The 20,960-nt window shown below is 45.0% G+C and overlaps 1 protein-coding gene across 1 annotated transcript in view; it reads right to left on the bottom strand.

Annotated features, from left to right (window-relative positions):
- LOC146816615 (cysteine-rich venom protein-like) overlaps positions 1–20,960 on the bottom strand; it is a 176,245-nt gene that overhangs the window by 128,769 nt on the left and 26,516 nt on the right. The window contains exon 3 of the mRNA XM_085609145.1: positions 6,708–6,815. Coding sequence (XP_085465271.1) covers positions 6,708–6,815 — 108 coding nt within the window. The remainder of the gene's footprint in view (positions 1–6,707; positions 6,816–20,960) is intronic.

The raw sequence follows: 20,960 nt of genomic DNA, 5'->3' as shown, positions 1-20,960 counted from the left end.
TTGTATATTTGTTCTAGGAGTGATTCGTCCTGTATGTTTCTTCAATTTCTAGAGTAATTGTAGTTGTTTTCTATTGTGATTCTCTGCGTTTTTATATATGTATCTTTTGTGGTGTCTACTCAATTTGTTAGGGATTTTATCGTTCTTTTCGTGTTTTATTAAAAGAGGAGGTTTGTGTTAGTTTAATGTTTTCTTTTCTGTCTTATTACAAGAGGAGGATGGTGATAGTTTATTCTGATCTTTTCATCCTTTTCCTTATTCTTTTTCTGCCGTTTATAGTCTGGGTCCCTTTCGTGGTATAGTTTATTCATCTTACCCTTGGGTTTTGGACTATTTATCTCTTGTTTATATTTTGTGTATAGTTGTTTTGAACTTTTAGTATTGTTTGTTGTATTTTCAATTGTAAAGAAGGGAGATATTGTAGTATCTTCATATAAGGTTATTACTGTTCTCCTGTATCTTGTAACTAGCTGCTCAGCCAGTGTGAGAGTTCCATGTGGAATGTTGACGTGACTGGAATGTTGGAGGTTGGTGTGGTGTAATACAGTTGAGAGGATGGGCTGAGCAGCTAGCAGGCTGCTCCTGGTGGGGCTATTCTATGGACTTAATTAACTTAATAAATACGCTTAAGATCTATCCTGGCTACGTCTGCTGTGTCACATCAACCTATGGAACCAGGTCACTTCAGATGATGAAAAAGATATTCGTGAATGGTAGGCATCGCCTAATACACTTCAAATTCATTAACACAACAAACCACACCCCAGAGCATTTAGACACAGATATGGTTTGCAAGAGACATACGCATGTTCTCGTTGTGCGGAGCCAATGGCTGACTTCATACACCTGGCTGGAGCTGCCCTAGCATATTGGAGTATTGGGGGAAAATATTTCAGAAGATAAACGATATTACTTAGTTTACACTAATCTCGGACCCGTATTTAGCCCTTCTAGGTTATACCAAAGATACAGACAAAGACTCAGGGAGATTGGTGGCGATGGCCCTGCTGTTGGCAAAAAGACGTATTTCAATGAGGTGGGGCAGGGGCCCAATCCCCACAATTGAGGAATGGACAAAATACATGATTTATTGCAAAACGCAGTCAATCTCATATGGTGTACTTCTCCCACTGCAATCCAGACCAAAGTCTTACTGGGGCGTGTTCCAGCAGTATTTGATAGATAAAGAAACTGGCAAGCCTGAGGTAGAGGTGGGTAATGATGAACATTAGTGTCATAATATGTACATGAATGGTCAATAACTTCTAGTTGCCCCTGGGTGAATAGGATTGCTACTCTGGCGTGATGATTGGAGCTTGCTTATAGCATGTGCATCACAGTTTTTTTATAATTCTTAAAGTGCTCTCATGTAAGTGTGCAAAGCCTCTTTGGTTATCTAATTGCTCTACAACTATTGTTTGATGATGTATCACGTTATTGTATTGTGTTATTAAAAGCAATAAAGAAAATTGAAAAACAAAAATGACTCCTAAAAAGATTAAAACCAAGTTGCCCTTCAGAGCTTATACATGTGCACATTTTATTGCTTGCAGTGTCCTGCACTGTAGATGTGCTGTTTTTGACCTGGCACTGTTTGAAATTGAGTTGTTGGTTTACTGGGTGTGAGCCCTGGTCAAGCAACAGCCAAAACCCCTTGCAAGGTAAACCACAAAAAGTCACTAATTTATCCTATGATTAAACGTGGGTAGCACAAAAAGCAGTCAGGCTTGACCTAGAGGCAATGTATAAAGTAGTTATGCAGCACGCAAACAGTAATCAAATGAAAACATAACACAAGAAAAATACCAAATCAATGTAAAACAATATAGTGCATTTTAATACATTATTTGAAACTAAAACAAGAGCAATTCAATCAGTAGAAACAGAGTTATGATTTTTTAAAGATTTTAGTAAAAGTAGCTCCAGGAAGCAAAAAACGCCAACTATTGATATATGGTCATGCCGGACCCTGTCAAAGTCACACTTTCATGCCAACCATGATAGACAGCAGGCCGGCTACAGTCACCAGGTTAGGCCCGCTGAAGTTTACCTTCTCAAAAGTCCGGCCCAAGAGTCCAATTCACGTTAGAGGGAGCTTTGAGGATCAGGTAGAGGATCGCCAAAGGCTGCCAGCACAGCCCGTAAAGCAGACCAGGTGTCGGAGGCAGGTATTGCTGGAGCTTCACATTGGTGGTCTCTGCACCGATCAATGCTGCAGAGGGAAGAGTTGGGCTAATGGAGCTTGGTGCTAAATAGCGGTGCCAGTGGCGAGGTCTTAGTGGGAACAGGATGGATCGTGGTCATGAAGAGCCTAAAAAATTGATTTAAGCTCACTGAGCAACAGCAAGGGTCTAGGGCCTGCGGGGCACCACTTGGGGTTCAGGAACTCACTGCAGCTGGGACTAGGGGTTTTGGAGGATGTTGGGAAGCCTTTTAAGTCCCTGAGGCTCAGGTCAGGAGGCCAGTAGACTAGCCCTTGGTTCAAGATGAAGTTTCAGGCCCTGTTCTTCCTGCACAGCCAAGAGGGAGCAGTCAGCATATCAGCACAGCAGGGTAGCAGTTCCTTCAGAGCAGCAGTACAGCAGAGTGGCAGTCCTTTCAGCAGCAAAGCAGTCCCTATGGATCTGGGCACTTCGTTAGGACTATGTATCTTAATCTATCAATAATTGACGTTATAGTAGTGGTATTTGACGGCAATACCCAATCTCAAAAAGTAACCCTCAAAGTGTAGGGTAAACCTTATGATATCTAAACTGCGACCCAATTTGAGTAAGTAAATGGCCCCAGAGGTGATGGCAGAGAGCGCGCTAGTAGCGTAGTGAAAGGTGTCCAGCACTTTCTGAAAGTTACAACCTACCCCTCTCTGCCTCCTATTATCCTTTTAGAAAATGCATACTCTACTTTTATACATTAAGTGATGTATGTCCAGTCCCTCTCACCCAGGCAAAGAGGGCAGCAGAATACGCAAAGCCCAGCTGTCACCCTCTCCATACATGTATCAGAGATGAGCTGCAGCCACACAGGTTTAAGAGCAGGAAATGGCAACTTTCTAAAAGTGGCATTTCAAAAATGTAATGATACATTTGACTTGCCATTAAAGAATATTTATCATTACATTTCCATAGGTACCAAACATGATAGATCTACCTCCTTTCCTTTAGGAATGACAGCTTATTAAATGTTGTAACGAATACCCAATGTTAACCTATGGGAGGGGTAGGCCTCACAGTAGATAATAAAACAACTAGGTCGTTTTTCACTATGAGGACATGCACAACTTATAAGTGCATGGCCTACCTTTTAATTACACATCATCCTGCCCTATTTGTTACCTAGGGCCTACTATAGGGGTGACTTATATGTAATAGAAGGGGGGTTTAAGGCTTGGAAAGGGATGATACATGCCAAGTCAAAATGGCAGAGTAACACTGCATTCAGTTTGCAGTGGCAGGCATGGGACAGGTTCTAGAGTGCTATTTAGGTGGATGGCACAAAAATATTTGCATGCCCACTAGTAGCATTTCATTTACAGGTCCTCGGTCCAAGGTATATCACTCCAAGGGTCTTACAAGTAAATTAAATATGCCTAATGGGTAACTGCCAATCATATCATTTTAAGGGGATGAGCACAAACACGTTAGCACCTGTTAGCAGTGGTAAAGTGCACAGTGCCCTGAGGCCAACAAAAAAGAAATCAGCAAAATTTGAGGCAAGCAGGCATAAGGTTTGGGGAAACGTTGGCAGGTTTAACACATTTGTAAGTCGGGCTGTGGTCATTTCTGCCCTCTATCCTGTCACCAGGTGGTCCATCCACCTAGTCTTTCTATTGTGTGACTGGGAGAAATTCAGAAAGTCAATCACACGACAGGTTACAGGCACAACAGGTGTACGGCATGCAAAATGACAACTTCGTAAAAGTGGCATTTTCAATATTGTAATGAAAAATCTGACTTTCCAATTAAATAGGGGTTATCATTACAACTGCCCCCAACTTGAAATAGCCACCTGCTCCTAATTGGAGATTACAACTTATTAAATGTACTAAAGAATCTCCAATATTATTCTATGGCAGGGGTAGGCCTCACAATTGTGAAAAACGAATTTAAGAGTTTTTCACTACCAAGACATATCCAAACTTTTAATCGCAAAACACCCTGACCTACGATCTACCTATGGCCTACCTTTGACGTGACATAGATGCAATAAAATGGGAATTTTTATTGCGAGACCGAGTAGAACACTGTGTGGTAGGGTATTTGTGCCGGAGTGGTGATCCTACCATTTTCCCTCACAGAAATGTGAGGAAAAAATGACTATTTAAGTTAATTTCAGGTTTGAGAGGATTCTGGGTAACTATAATGCTGGGGGATCCATGCATGCCACACCATCAGCCAAGTGACAGCTCAGACACACCACCAGCTAAGAGCCAGCCCAGGCACAGCACCATCCAAGCACACAGTCAGCCAAGCACCATCACACACACTGCCAGCCAAGCACCATCCATGCACAGTACCAGCCAATCACCATCCGTGCACACTGTCAGCCAAGTGCCAGTCCATGTACACTGCTAGCCAAGCACCATTCCATGCACACCACCAGGCAAGTGCCAGTCTACACACACCCCCACAAATCGTAAGTCCACACATACCATCAGCCAAGTGCAAATCCACACACACGCCAGACAAATGCCAGCCAAAGGCCAGTACATGCAGACCATCAGTCAAACTCCAGTGTACACACACACACACAAACATTCGCTGGTTTCTAGTGGTTTTCTGGCCAAGCCTAAAAACTAAAACAGCCAAAATGAGTGCCCAGAAAAGGGAAGCAATCCTTGCCTTTGGGGCCTCATCCTGACATGCCCATAAACATATCCCTGATGCCTAGTGGGCTTTCTGCCCCCTGTTGGGGGGAGGGAACAGATTGGGTGTAATAACTAAAATCTGTCACCCAGGGGGGCTAGGAACACTGTATCCAGTTTTTTGGGGGGCATCAGCATGTCTATTTTGGGCAGCCCTCATCCCTACACAAAGAAAAATAGTCCTTGGTGCCTAGCGGGCTTCCTTACCTCCTGAGGGGGCACATTGAGGGCTATTGCTTCACCTGCCCTCTATGGGGGGGCAGACAGACATGGGTCCCCATTTATGTGGGGTGGAGGCATGGCCATACCCTTCATGGCGGCCCCCACCCCTCTTTTATATACAAAAAATCCCTGATTTGTAGTGTGTTTTCTCCCCCCCGGAGGGGCAGTTCTGGGTAATAACCCTTATTTGCCTCCCTGGGGAGGGTAAAATGACTGTTCCATTATTGTTTGGGGGGCTTTGGGGAATTGGCACGCCCATTTTGTGCAGCCCCCACCCCTACATATTCAAAAAAGCATAATCCTTGGTGCCTCTTGAGTTTTCTGCCGCCCCGAGGGGGGCAGATCAGTGTCTAGTGCACCCATTTGTCCCGGCTTTCCTCACAATTTCATTTGAGTGGGGGCTTGATCTTGCCCATTGAGGCAGCCCCACCCCTCTTTCACACTAAAAAAAAGCCTGGTGTCTAGTGGGCTTTCTGATCCCTGTGGGTCAGATCAGGGGTAATAACCCTCATCTGGCCCCAAGGGGGGCAGTAAGACTGTCCCATTTGTATTTTGTGGGTGGGGTGTGGGAGTGCAGAAAGACTGAATTTGCTCAAAATATAAAGGAGGGAGCAAAATACCTTGCCCAAGGGGACGCTCCCCCCGGTGTGTAGTGGTTAGATCCCCACCTGAGGATCGCCCGCCTGCGGTGATTCCCAAGCAGTGATCCGGGATCCACTATGGAGGGGTACTACTGGAAAGGGGAGGGTCTCCCCTCTCCAATGATACCTCTCTGTTCTGACTCGATGCTCAGGCTAAGATAGCCTTGCAAGCACTGAAGCAGTGACAGTGAAATGACCCGATCGGCTCATTTCTGTATCGTTTTCAGTGAAATGACATCAGAGCGCCATGCACACTGATCGTCATTTCACTGAAAACCCAGAACAGCCTCAGGAGCTGGGGAAGCTATTCCTCAGCTCCTGAGGCTGTTTTGGAAGAACGAAAATCGATTTCCAGTGTCATGTGCACAGACGTCTGGGAGCTGTCCGACACACATGAGCACCGGTGTGTCTGTCAGCTCCTAGCCGTCTGACACATTGAAGGGGTTAAAACTGCATTTAGGCTGCAATGGAAGGTCTAGAACATGTTTTAAAGTGCTACATAAGTGGATGGCACAACAAGTGCTGTGGGTCTACTGTTAGCATTTCATTTACAGGCCTTGGGTATATGGTATACCATGCTACAAGGTACTTATAAGTAGATTAAATATGCCAATTAGTTGTATGCCATTCAAACCATGTTTAGGGGAGTGAGCACAAGCACTTTAGTACTGGTGAGCAGTGGTCAAGTGAAACAGTTACCATAGTTTTTGTATATAATCAACCTGGTGACTCCTATGTACGGATTTCGTTGAGATGTCAAACATTCTTTGCCAAAATGTTTTACAAAATAAATAAAAACATAAAAATATAACAGTTCTGGAATTGTCTTATCAAAATGTGAGTTAGTGTTAGTCTGAGTCACGTTTTGGGATTTACACTATCATAAGCTGTACTGAAATTTTCCTTTTTCTAGAGCGATATGGGGGCGTGTTAACTTTTTTAACTGAAGAAAAGTCTTTCCCGGAGTTGGAAATTAATCTTACCATTTCCAGCATGTCACTGGGCGTTGGGTCAACATTTCTTCTTAAATTGTTGTGTTGCTCAAGGATAGCCTCTTGAACTTCTTTATTTTGAGTTTTCAAATGGGGCCGCTAAAATAACCAAGTGCAAGCAGACAAATCAATTTCTTTTTGTACATCCAGGAAATATTTAACAAGTCATACATACAATTATACTTTTAAGTCTCTTTAAATGTTGCAATTTATTTGCTTCTTAAACAACATGGATCAGGCTTGCTTTTTTCATCTTTGAATCAAGCATACTCAAGAGTGTTTGCAACGTCGTGAGAGTGGTGCTCCTTTCTTCATTGAAGGGCATGACCAAAAGTATTTTTGGGAAATGTCCTCACAAGTGGTGCATTTGTAAGCCAATTACTCTGGTCGATACTCAGAATTACTACTTTCCGCATACATCTCCAGGAATTTAGTTAGGAAATTTAATGGCAGATTTTGCATGTTTAAGAACATTAGGTCGGAAGGATTTAAATGACAATTTATCCGTAGGTTAGGTGCACCCATTGTATATTACAATACTGCATTGGAAATGAGAGAAAAAAATATGCCACATTACAACTCATGCATTTAGAACACGCCATTACAACCTGGTCCTTACAACGACTGCATTGTTACATCCCAGACCATTAGAACGCAAGTCATTACAAGGGCTTGCTGTAGGGGGGGCGCTGGATGTTGGAATAGTATAATTCACTATTCCAACTCTAGTCTGTGCAACAGTAGGGAAGGTGCTGGATTTAAAATCCAACATCTCCTGCCACCTACAGCAAGTCGTTGTAACAGCTTGCATTGTAATGGCATGCAATGTGTAAACATTGTTGTAAACGATGTTTACGGAGAGAAACAAACATAAAGTATTTTGAATAGTCTTTCCATGGAAATAGGAGTTTCCTTAGTAGGTTGCGATTGATTATTCTGTTTCAAATATTTAATATATTTTGTATTTATTTTGCAGATTTCTGTAAATATAGCTTTTGCCTTACAGAAGAAGTGGAGGTAACAATCCTGAATTTAATTAAACTTTAGGCAAACTGTTGTTGAGGAGCAAGGTCACAACAATAAATGGGAGGTGTATGCTTTGGAATAATAAAACAATTCCATGAGAAGATCTGTCATCAGAAGCTTTCTAAATGTTAAGGCCCAGGACTGTAAAGGAGTTACGCAATGTAGTGCAGCAACTGCTTTGACGTGAGAGGGGGAGAATAGCAAAGCGCCCTACTTACTAAGATATGGCACAATCCTGCTCTCTCCCTAATGCTGGCACATAGGATGCTTGGCGGAACACACACTAACCCAGGGCGTAGTACTCCGCTTCGCTCACAGAGCATGCGTAGTTTGCACTACTACGCACTACGCGAAATGCACGTAGTACAGTGCAAAAACTGTGCTACAACACGTAGCGTAGTAGCAATATCAACAATACCCACGAATGCTTGGATAAAGCAATTTTATATGCTAAAAAGCATATAACCAATTCATAAAAGTGAACTGTGAATGAAAACATTAATGAGAGAGGTGATGATTTTGGGGTCCCCCCTAAACTAGGGGAAGGACCAAGCAGATGCCTTGAACACAAAGAGCATATCATGCTGATGAATGATTCAGTGGTGGTCCCTTCCTCCCAGGACTACCCCAAGCACAGTTATGGGCAAAAATACAATCCCAACCAAAGGCCCTGCAAAGCATTATGGGACGAGATTAGCAGTGGGCAGTGAATATTATAGTGTCCAATATCAAAATAATTCTACAAAGAGCTGCAGTTCAACTAGTCGTTACTAGATGTTCCTCACGAGTCAAATGCAAAAGCATTGAAATTGTTATAACATCAAGCTGCAGTTCCACTAGTCGTTACTAGATGTCCCTCATGAGTCAAATGCAAAAGCATTGAAACCCTTTCATGAAGCTTTTGCATTTGACTCGTGAGGGACATCTAGTAATGACTAGGGGAACTGCAGCTTGATGTAATAATAATTTCAATGCTTTTGCATTTGACTCGTCAGGGACATCTAGTAATGACTAGTTGAACTGCAGCTCTTTGTAGAATTATTTTGATATTGGATACTATAATATTCACTGCCCACTGCTAATCTTGTCCCATAATGCTTTGCATGGCCTTTGGTTGGGATTGTATTTTTGCCAATAACTGTGCTTGGGGTGGTCCTAAGAGGATGGAACCACCACCGAATCGTTCAAGAAGATGTGCTTTTTGTTTTCAAGGCATCTGCTTGGTTCCCTCCCTAGGTTAGGGAGGATCCCAAAATCATCACCTCTCTCACTGCTTGCTAATTTATCTTTTTCACTTTTGTAAAATGACTATACAGAGATACTTATTTTATCATAACTTGCACTGTGCAAGATGCTGTTTGCAATTATTGCTCATAGCAGACAAACACTCAGTGCTAACAACCAGGCACTACACAGGTTTATGTAGCTGAGCATAGTTCAAGGAGCTACATGTATTGCTACTATTCAAACTATGCCCAGGGTTAACACACACACCTATGCTCAATAGTGAAAATGTGTCTGTGTTATGCTTCACATAGATTTTCTACTTTAAGGGTGCTCTTCAAGTACAAAATGCTATGCTTCGACTAACTTTAAAGCTTTTACCACTCTACAGGACAACACGCATTCAAAGTGGGGCAAGTTGGGAGGAATAAAAGCATTTCTCCTTTTATGCCTGCTTCAAAGTGGGGCTATTTTTTGTGTGCAAAACCCTGAGTACTATTGTTAGTGTAAAGTAGTCTCCATCGAAAATCATGGGTAGTTGCATGGCTGTATCAACAATGGAATATCCCCTTGTCGCAGAGTGCTATAAAGCAGCACTTTGCACCGGGTTGCGTTACTTTGAAGCAATTTGCAGCGCAAAAGCAAGCCGTAAAAAAAACATTTTGTGTAGGTTTGTGTAAATTTAGTCCCAGGAATTTTATTTCTGCTCACAATAGTGAGTTTGCCGTATTCAATTCTTTTGCTGTAGACCCCACAATTTTTCTTTCTATGTTTGCTGCTTGAGTATTTGTTGTCTGGGAGCTGGTTGTGGGGAGGATTCCAGTTGGGTTATAGGTTTTGGAAGGTCTTTGCAGGTAACCACGGAATGCCTAATGTATAGTGAAAAGGAGCTTTGACTTCAATTGTAATGCAACCTGAATCCAATGAAGGACCTTTGGTCAGACTTTAAGAGATCCCGTCTCTTTAGGATAAAGCACAGTATGATATATCGGTTTTGGACTCGGAATTCAGTCTATCATATTATTTAACAGACTGGTATGTAGTACATTGTAACAGTTCAGTCATGCCATGACTAGTAGCTCTACCACCTTTTTGACTTTCTGTTATGAGATATGGGATGTCCACTCATATGCTGGCCACTTTAAAAGAATACCTCCTTTTTGTAGACCAATGAACACCAGAAACTGAGTTTCAGCAACATTTCTTTCACCCATTAAGATATTTGGTCATCTGGTGTCTCATTTCCCGGTTATTCTTCAAGAAGAAGGTGCATTTTGTATAACTTCAAAATTTAGGAGGTGATGTTCCATTAGTTCGTAAAATGGGTACATATATGTTGTAGTTCATTGTGGAACCCCAGTCTGACATCTTGGTTGTGATAATTAAGCAATGATTGGATACAGCGGATATTGTGTAATGAGGTACCATTCCATTCTTATAGTCTTTTAAGCAGATTTTTAGGTTTAGCATTTCAAAGGCCACCATTGTTTCAAGTTGGTTAGGCCTGTTCGACATTAAACATGCTAATATTTGTATTCTGTATGTCACTATCAAGTGTAAGAAACAGGAATGTAGATCTAGAAAGAGGTTATTTCCGTCATTGTCAAATCATTTGGCAACTCCCTCTACATAGGAATAACAGCCCAACTCATGAAGAAACTCCTGACAATCAAGAAAACAGCAGCCAGGCTCATCCTTGACCTCCCCAGATGAACGAATATCAGCCCTCACCCCAGGAAACTCCACTGGCTACCAGTCATGAAGAGATACCAGTAATAGCTACACACCCACACATGCAAGGCACTACACAACGAAGGACCTACATCCCTCAACCAGCGCCTGACTTCTCACCAACCCGCCAGGAAACTCAGAGGAGGCCGCTCCTTCTCCCATTTGGTGACCAAGACCTGGAATGACCTCCCCCTGCACCTCAAAGCATTACCATTGTGCCAGCAATTCAGGAAGGAACTCAACCTGGATGTTCATCAATAGGAGAACAAGTAGCATGATCAGACAGCCATCGCCATTCCCCAAGGATACAAGATCTCCTGGAAGGACCGCCCCATCCGCCCGGGAGGAGGAATCGCCATCGTTCACAAATCCACCCTCCGGCTGAGCACACTCCGCAATGAGCCCACAGACCTAATGGAACACCTACACTTCAAGATACAGGCCAGCCCTACCACCACCCTCTGATAAACCCTCAAACTACTGACTTCCCGGACCCTGCAGACCTTTCACCAACTCCATAACAGACATCATCTCCCCGCAAGCCATTGCATCCACCAACTACACTCTGCTGGGAGACCTCAACTTCCACCTCGACAACCAACTAGACCCCAACACATCATCACTTCTGGACAATGTTCACAACATTGGACTCCGCCAGATTGTGACCAAGCCCACGCACTCAGCAACACCCTTGACCCCCTTTTCACAACAGGAAACTCCATCACTTTCAGCCACACCACCAAACTCCCGTGGTCAGACCATCAATGCATCCACTTTACCTTGAGATCACCCACCATCCACAGACACCAGCACCGGCTCCCACAAAGAAACTAAACCAAAATCACCGACGACCAGCTCACCTCCTCACTCAGCAACTCCACCTCAACCACCGCGGAAGATGATAACCCCAATACCGCGGCCTGTCCTCTGCACAGATGGATCTCCGACAGCGCCAACCACACGCCAAGAAAGCCAGATGGTTTACCACCGAACTTTGAGAGTCCAGACGCACATACCACTGCTTTTAAAAAGCCTGGAGGAACTCCAAAGCCACAGAAGCCCACAACAAGTTCAGAGCCCCCAACAACGCCCACCACCAACTCATCAGAAATTCAAGAAAAACGGCAATCACAGACAGAATCTCCACAGACGCTCACAACAGCAAAAAATGTAAATGTAAATTGATACTTGTATAGCGCACTACTCACCCGCAAGGGTCTCAAGGCGCTTGTACGAATACCGCTGTGGAACCCATCCTGGCTTTCCCTGTGAGGCGTCCACTCCTGGGCACCCCCAAGGTGGAGGCCAGGCATCCTTAGTGTTGTGGGGGCCGTTGTGGAGATTAAGCAAGCTATTGCCCAGAGTTGCAGATTGGGACTCCATGATTGGAATGGCACCGAGGCGAGAATTATCAGGTCCGTGGAATTTTTGAGCCCAAGACCCACCGAGGCGGGGAATTGAACCCTGGTCCCGGGCTAGACCTCTGCATCAGGGTCTGCCGCTCTAATCATTGAGCCACACTTCTCCGCAAAGAACACTTCAGCATCATCAAGGAATTTACCCAATCACCAGCGAGTCTACTGACATTCACGCCATAAACAGCCAACACGCTACCTTCATCGAAGAGCAAAACATCCTCGACTCCTCCCAGTCCGGCTTCAGAAAAAACCAAAGCACAGAAACTGCCCTCCTCGCCGCAACAGATGACATCTGCTCCCTTCTGGACAGAGGAGAAACAGTAGCCCTCATCCTCCTCGACCTCTCAGCTGCCTTCGAGACAGTCTCCCACGCACCCTAACACACAGACTCCACAACACAGGGATCAGGGACAAGGCCCTCGACTGGATCCACTCTTTCCTCTCCGGCAGTACTCAGCGGGTCAGACTCCCTCCTTTCCTCTCGAACCCTACACTAACCTCCTGCGTAGTCTCCCAGGGATCCTCCCTCAGCCCCTCGCTTTTCAACGTCTACATGGCTCCGCTCGCCCCCTCATCAGAACCCACAGACTTAACATTGGTTCATATGCAGACTACACCCAACTCATCCTCTCCCTATACAACGAACCCATTGCAGCAAAACACAACTTTCAAAAAGGCATGGAAGCAGTCGCCAAATGGATGAAAAGCAGCTGCCTAGAACTCAACACTGACAAAACAGAAGTACTCATCATGGGTCCACATCCTCATGCCTGGAACGACACCTTGTGGGCCCCCGCCTTTGGTAAGCCCACCCACCGCCACAGACCACGCACGCAACCTTGGAATCATCCTGGACTCCGAGATCACAATGTACCGCCAGCTCAATTCTGTCGCATCCTCCTGCTTCCACACCGTCTGCCTCCTACGTAAGACATTCAAATGGATCCCCCTCCAGCACAAAAAGACCATCACTCAAGCCCTCGTCACCTGCAGACTCCAGTATGGCAACGCACTCCACGCCAGAATAAATAAAAACCTCACCCGCAAGCTACAAAACATCCAGAACGCTGCCCTTAGACTGGTATTCAACCTGCCAAGACAATGTCATGACTCCCAGCACCTGCGCACACTCCACTGGCTCCCCATTGAGGCTAGAATCACCTCCTTGATGGACTAGAACCTGCACCTCCTCTCCTCCCCAGTGCCTTGAGACCCTTATGTGTGAGTAGTCATGCTTAACAAACACGTGATTGACTGATTGATTGACGAGAGGGATCTATATGATGCATTTTACTGGGTGTCATATACGCCCTCCACAAAAATAAAACATTTAACAGCTTGTGCCGATGGTTGGGGGAAACACAATGTATTTGAGTGCAGCACCAGCCCCACTGCACATACGTGATTGGATGTCCAAGAACATGATCCCATGCCGCCCTCACAGCTGCATCCCAACCAGGAAGCATCAAGATCACTGCTTTATACATTTTCGCCATAAGATGGCTGCCATCCCCATCTTTAATAAACCCTGTCAATATTAAGAAGTCTGGTGGTTGTAGGGGGTAACAAAGCATATTTGCACGTAGTGCCCTCTGTATTCTGAGCAACACAAAATTGTCCATTACTGTAGCATCACAGAAACGGGGATCTTCCATGCGCGAAAAAACGTGGCCCTTGGGGAAAAGATCCCCAAACGTCACTAAGTGAAACTTGGCAAAAGTACTCTTCACTAAACCTTCCTGGAATATAGGGATCCAGCCATTCCCTGCTAATGGCAATGCGGGTGAGTATAGCATATGGAATCCCGTCAATATTTTCAGCTTATGCCATGCTCAACTAGTCGTGGATAATGTTTGAATATCGTGCGGGTCTCGTGGAAACCCAACCGGCAATAGGGTATTAAGAGGCGCTGGCAGCCCCAAGTCTGCTTCCGGTCTGTGGTATGGGGTCCTAACATCAAAGGTACCAGTGATGAGCAAACTAGCCTGGGCTACCACACAATAGACCCAGAAGTTCGGAACCCTAAACCCACCTTTCTCATATGGGAGCATTAGCGTGTCCCAGACGATGCGGGGTTGCCTTCCCCCCACACCAATATTATCAACAATGTACGAAGTTCTAAGAAAAAACTATTATACAGTGGAACAGCAATGTTTTGGAAAAGGTCCAAGAATTGCGGAAGGACCACCATCTTTATTATGGCTATTCCACCAGTCATGGCTATTCTACCAGTCATTGATAAGGGCAAAGAGAGCCAACGCTCTATGTTATGTCCTAATTTTTCCATAACCGGACCATAATTCAACTGCAAAATGAGATCCTTCTCCCTGTGAAGATGAACCCCAAGGTATTTCACCGACTCATCACACCAGGTCAGCGAATACCCCACTGATCTGTCACTAAGGCACTACTGTTAGGGGAAAGACTTCCGGGGAAAGACTTCCGATTTTTCCCAGGTGATATGCAATCCTGACAAGGTGCCAAACCTAGTCACTTCACGAAGAAGCGGTGTCAGATTATTATCCGGGTGCCTCACATATAAGATAATATCATCAGCATAGAGCGTAAGGAGTAGGGTTCCTGTATTAAATTGCAGCCCACGATGACTATGCTTGTCCTGCAAATGCCATACCAATGGGTCGAGTGCAATCACGAACAACAATGGGGAAAGTGGGCACCCCTGTAACGTACACCACATGAGCCCAAACTCCTCGGTCAGCGTCCCGTTGAGGTGGATGCGAGGTGTGGGTAGTGTGTACAATAATTCATTCACCGGCAGGAATCGCTCTGGCACCCCAAGTCGTCCCAATGTAGCATACAGAAAGGGCTATTCCAACGAAACAAAGGCCTTTGCCGCATCAAGCAGCACGGCGACGGCTGGGACCATAGGTGCTATTCTATGCAGTGTGGCAAACATGTGTGCAAATTGCGCGTCGTAGACTTATGAGAAATGAAGCCTGATTGTGCCGGTGGAATCAATTTCTCAACAATAAGTACAAGCCGAGTTGCAAGTACTTCGGCTAATATCTTGTCAAAGTTTAGAAGTGACAGTGGCCGGTACGAGCTGCAATACCTGTTATCTTTCCCAGGCTCTGGCAGCAATGTTAGAATGGCCTCCCTTAGAGTTTGCGAGAGTACCTGCGCCTCCACTGTTTATTGATACATGTCAATGAGATGGGGAACAATTATAGACTTATATTTCTTATAGAAGCGCCCCCTGAATCCATCGAGCCTGGGCGCCTTTGAGCCATCCAGCACATCAATAGCCTCACTAACTTCATCCTCCGAGAAGGGCTCAGCCAGAATCTCCTGATGCGCCTTCTCCATCCACACCAGTGCAATCTCATCCAGATATTCACTATAATCCACATGGCACCCGAAGACCCGAGACGTATTTAATGTAGTAAAGTATGTAAGCACCTCCGGAAGGATACCCAAATTACCAGTTATACGAGTCCCCCCCTGATCTACTAATTCCACTATGTAAGTTAGTCTGCAAGACTGTTGCATTAATTAGCTAATGTTCTGCCCTCCCCATACCATCTGGCAACTGTGTATTTTCAAAGGTAGTGAGCTTCACGCTCTGCTGCCTCCTGAAATTCAGAAAAAAGTGTTGCACATTGCGGCAAGTCTGGAGGACCAGCCTTAGTCGCCTCGATACTGTCAATTCCTTGAGCTGACCCTCTATCTTTGCTAGCGTTCATCATCGATCTCTAAGTAGCCCAGTGCTTTTGGATATGCATAGATCTCTTATGCACACCTTAAAGGCCTCCCGTAGTACGGCCTTGGACTCCACTGATCCCTCATTCAAGGAAAAGTATTCTGTGACCGTCTCCCCTAGCTCAACCACAAAGACGGTGTCTCTTAGTGCCATATCAGGGATGCTCCATGGATGCTCCCCTCCCCCCCCAGCTATGGGGACTTTCAGCTCGACCATAACTGGAGCATGGTCAGAAAGCTTCCATAAGAGATGGCTAACAGTGTCTATCCACAGCGCCACCCCTTCTGAAAGACACCAATAATCTAAGCGTGTCCACGTGTCATAGGGTGCAGAATAGCGAGTATAACCATCTCGGTGGTGTCTAATAATAAGAGCCTTGCCTTGGGCTTGGTGTCTATTGTGTGTGCTCTGCTTTCTCTCACCAGGTCTAGCAATAGATTCAAGTCCCCCACCAAATATATATGGTCTGCTCCCATACATTCTATGGTGGTATGAACAGTGTCAAAGAAGCCGAGGTCATCAACATTTGGTGCAAATATATTAGCAGACAATATAGAGTGCTCAAGCATACATCCCTTAACCAACAGGCAACGTCCACCAGGATCCCGGCATACTTCCACCTCAGGAAATGTTACCCTCTTATGTATCAATATAGCAATGCCATGACAGTATGAGCTATATCGAGAAAAATACCTGTGTGCCCCCCAGTTTGACGCCATAGACATCTTAACAGCTGATTCTAAATGTGTTACTTGTATGAAAGCAATGTCCACCTGATGGGGTTGCAAATGGTTTGTCACCTGGTAACATTTACAAGCATTATTTAGGCCCCTAACATTCCAGGACATTATTGAAATATTGGCTTCTGTCTGCACCCTGTTAGCCATAACCCATACCCTGTCTATTCAGCCTGACATGACCCAATTGCCTATGTCTATCCTGCAATTGCAAATTGTGAAAAAACCATGTTATGTACTTCTGCCCAAACACCCCATGTCCCCCTCCCACCACCCATCCCCCTAATCCAACTTTAGGGGGAAAACCCATCCCTATGCAACGATAGTCGAGAACAAATTCAAACAAAATGGTAAGATGCAACATTATGAGATTGCATCCAATCAAACATGTGCATCCGCACTCGAGGGATAACAATGCTACGCAGCTTCCCCAAATTCTTGGCACACTAGCGCCTGACTATGTATGTATGATTCCGCCCCAGTGGCCCTCCAATGCAGCTGAGCAAAAACAAGAGGGGGGACCTGGTCTGCCCCTTGAACACTCCCACATTCACTAACATAATAATAGGTAAAAGCTGATAGTAAAGATATTTAACTGCCGGTAAAGAGATCAGCACTGGCTCCAGAATCCGGTATATTCTGCAACTGCTGTGGAGGTGATCCGCGCTGTCTGTCAGACTTAAAGTATTTTTGGCAAAACTCATGGGCATCATGGGGGGAGTAAAAAATCTGCGATTGGACATCCACATCGACTTTTAACCCTTCAGGGTATAGCATCCCACACCGAAGTCCCAATTTCCAGAGTTGTGCTTTCACCCCTGCGTACTTGTGGTGCGCTTCCTGCCCATTGCAGTGAAATATGTATACAAGGAGATTGATAAACCTTTCCAGTCCAGTTGCCCCTTTTCCTGTGTCATACGTAGAGCTGTGTCCCTGCCCCTGAAGTTGAGCAGACAGGCTATGATTGATCTTGGTAGGCAGCCCGGATTCAGATGCGGCCCCAAGGTACGATGCGCTCGTTCCACCACGAATGTGGTGGTGAAGGATTCGCTGCCAAAAAGATCCCTGAGGAGCGTTTCCATGAACAGGTCCTGCAGGTCCAGTTTGTGGATTCCGGCACCCCCACTATACAGATGTTGTTACGCCGCCCTCTCGCCTCCAAAACTTCATTTTCAATGGCAACTGCTTTAAGAAGCTTCCCCATTCTGTCCACATCATCCTCTAGGTCAGAAATCCTGCCCTCAGCCATGTTTAAGCGCCAGTCATACTGATCAAGTCTAGCACCCATGGACTTCAATTTCTTATCTAGGGCATCAAAGCAAGTGTCTAACGCCTTGAAGCCTGCCTGAAGTTCCAACAGCATGGCATCCGGGCCATCCGCCTCCGTCGTGTGTGACACTCCGCTTTCTGCCATGTCGACCCGCTGCGCGGTCTTGCTGGTTCCAGGCATTTTAAAGGACAGGGTAGTTTGTTTGGGGTCCTTACGACCCATGCCACCATCCAGTACTTCCTAGTGATCAGTCTTGTGATACTAGTTTGTCTCAGGGGCACTCTACAGCGACAATGCACCCAGGTCAGGAAGTCTTAGGGCACAGGACAATCCCATGTGCATTTACCATCCACAAGGTCTGTTGTGGCGCCCCAGATGTTATGCAGTCACATAACTCTTGTGGGGCCCTTGGAACTTGTAGCACCGACTTTGCGCCACTGCAGTATACTTCTCTTTGCTCCCAGCGCGGGTGTCCCGCTGTCTTTGCTGCTAAAGGCCAGCTTACCGCACACCTGGTACACCAATGTGCCAGTCCTCAATCACCACAGACGATCATTCCTCGGTTTTGGGGCATCCAGGTCCCATGTTTCTCTGTGGATCTGCCGCCATAAGTCACAAAGGGAGAGAGGGGGGCCACCACTACGGGTCAGCAGAGGGTATGGACAAAGGGGGGGGGCACTCACGATTCCCGCAGCTCGCGGCCCGATGGCGGGTCCCTGTGCTCATCCGAGGCCTCTTTCACCACGGGGCCTCCGGAGAATGTCTGCGGGACTGCTTAATTAGGTTGTTGGGTCTACTATGCACCCCAGCCGCAGTCAAGCACCGCGTCAGCATCCCCCAGCCAGGGCACGGTGCCGTTTCCGTTGACCATTATGGGTCAGTGCCTGTCCCACTCACTTGCTCCCAGTTAGATGGTAGACCGCACCACACCTGCTCTAGTCTCATCGGTGCTGATCCACACAGCACCTGCATTCCGGATCGATTTCCGTGCCGCCTGCACCTCCGCCCCTTCCTACAGCACGGCGCTGCCTGGCAGATCCACCAACGCCACCAGGGAGGACAGGTTCACATGGGTCTGCAGCAGAGCTTCAAGCCAGTGAGGCCTTTAAGGTGGGCCGCTTGACCACACCCTGCCACAAGAAAATATAAAGCGTTCAACTGGGATAAAGCATACCTTTTTTGCTGACCATTCTCAATCTCCAGTCTGCAATAAAGGGTTCCCAGTCCTTCTTAATGTTTTTCAAGATTGAACCAACAACTTGTATCTAATCATGTTGTATTAAGTTACATCAGTTTGAATTCTGATTGCTTACTTCCCAAAAAATCCTAACTCCTGAAACCAACACCCCATTTTCCTACTTTTGCTGAAAATGTAATCTTTATTTTTAACTAAATTAGTTCAGAAATGAAACTTATTTATTTCTTAAATATAATTTTCTTTTGGTGTTTTTGCACATCAGTCACGTACTGGTTGTGCTCACCTACCAAGACCGAGGCAATAACACCTCACAGGAGCATTTTTACCAAATAAACAAATTAGATTATTTTGGTTTTGTTGAGTTATTGGACTGTACATATGTGCACACTCTCTCTCTTATAACTCAACACTTTAGTGTCCTATATCGTGACTAATACTGTTTTTCCCTTGCAGACACCTTTTTTGGTGCACTTAATTCAGCTAGGGGACTTATTCAATTAACAGCACTTATTTTAAGGAACCCCTTCAACTAATTGCCCTGAAGTTATCATTTTCCGCACATTTTTATCATTTAAGGTAATGGTTTTGTTTTCCTTCTTTTCTTCTAAATAGATTGTGCTGCTGGCCTTGCAGGCTGCATTAGGTGAAAAATATCAGGAGCATTTGCTATGCCTGGACATCAAGTCAGCTATTTAGAAGCACTTGAATGAAAATAGGAGATTAGTGAAATCTGGAAGTCTATTTTTGAGATTCATTGCATCTGTTTTGGGAATTAAAGTGAATCTAATTACTTAGGAAAAATCACTGGTCCCACAACTTTGGTGTCACATACTTGGCTATATATTTTATTGCTGGGTTTTAGGGATGAACTTCCCAAGCTGTGGCAGCTTCCTGGTTGCCCAATGTTGTATATTTGCACGGAAGATAAATTGGCAAACCCCAAAATCATTACTGCGTGAGGCTGAAATATACTGATGCTTCAAGAGTCAGAAGAGAATGTCTACATGCTATAGCATTATGATTTATTGAAACTTGATTTTTTAGAAATTATGGTTGTGAATTATCAGTAGGGACTAGAATGAGAAAGAGGGACAAGGAGAGTTATCTTTTGTTTGGTTATCAGTAATCTTCCTTATTCATTGTCCTAGTCTTCCTCATGACGGTGCTTGTAAAGAATGCATTTGTTTGTCTTTCTCTGGATTTTCCCATCACATCACAGACCAAGCAGAAAAGAAGAGATCAATGGATCTTTTTCAGACATTGTTGCTTTACAAATCATGGGCTATACTTATTCAAAGCCTCAAGCCAAGGCCAGGAAAAAGGGGAGTGAATCAGCAGGGATACTATAAAACAACTCTAAGCAAATGCAAATCCAGTAAAGGGCCAACTTGCCTCCTTCTGAGTAAATAAGGAGGTCAGCATTGCTTTTCGCGGATCCTTCACAGAATACCAGTAGTTCTGGAAAATATATTCTGTGGTGCACTTTTATTTAGAAAATTTAAAGAAAGAGGAATACTCTTTGCCAGCCTACACATGTAAAGCATAACTGCATATTACAGTTAAGAATAACTTTAAACAAATAATTATTCTAACTAGATGATGCATTGTAGCATTTCTTTATTTCTCTGAAAATATATCCAAAAATGTGCCATACTGATGAGATTTGTTTTGTTTTGCTGGAATGGGGTTAATTAGTCGGTGTAGGTAGTAAGCCTGGGCAAAGCACTACGCTACGCTCGCGTAGTTTGCGAAGTTTGCGCTACTTCGCACTACGCGAATTGCACGTAGCACAGTGCAAACATGCGTAGCGTAGTGTTGCGTAGTGCAGCGGTCATTTTTTGCTTGCTCGCGGTCCTCAACGTCAAGTTGGCGACCGCGAGCAAGCAAAATGACATCCCGGCGAGACTTTTTCCTCGTTC

The sequence above is a fragment of the Triturus cristatus genome, chromosome 6 (assembly GCF_964204655.1).
Source record: "Triturus cristatus chromosome 6, aTriCri1.1, whole genome shotgun sequence".
Classification (NCBI taxonomy): Eukaryota; Metazoa; Chordata; class Amphibia; order Caudata; family Salamandridae; genus Triturus; species Triturus cristatus.
Note: the sequence above shows the minus strand (reverse complement) of the source record. Positions and strands in the feature narration are given on the sequence as shown.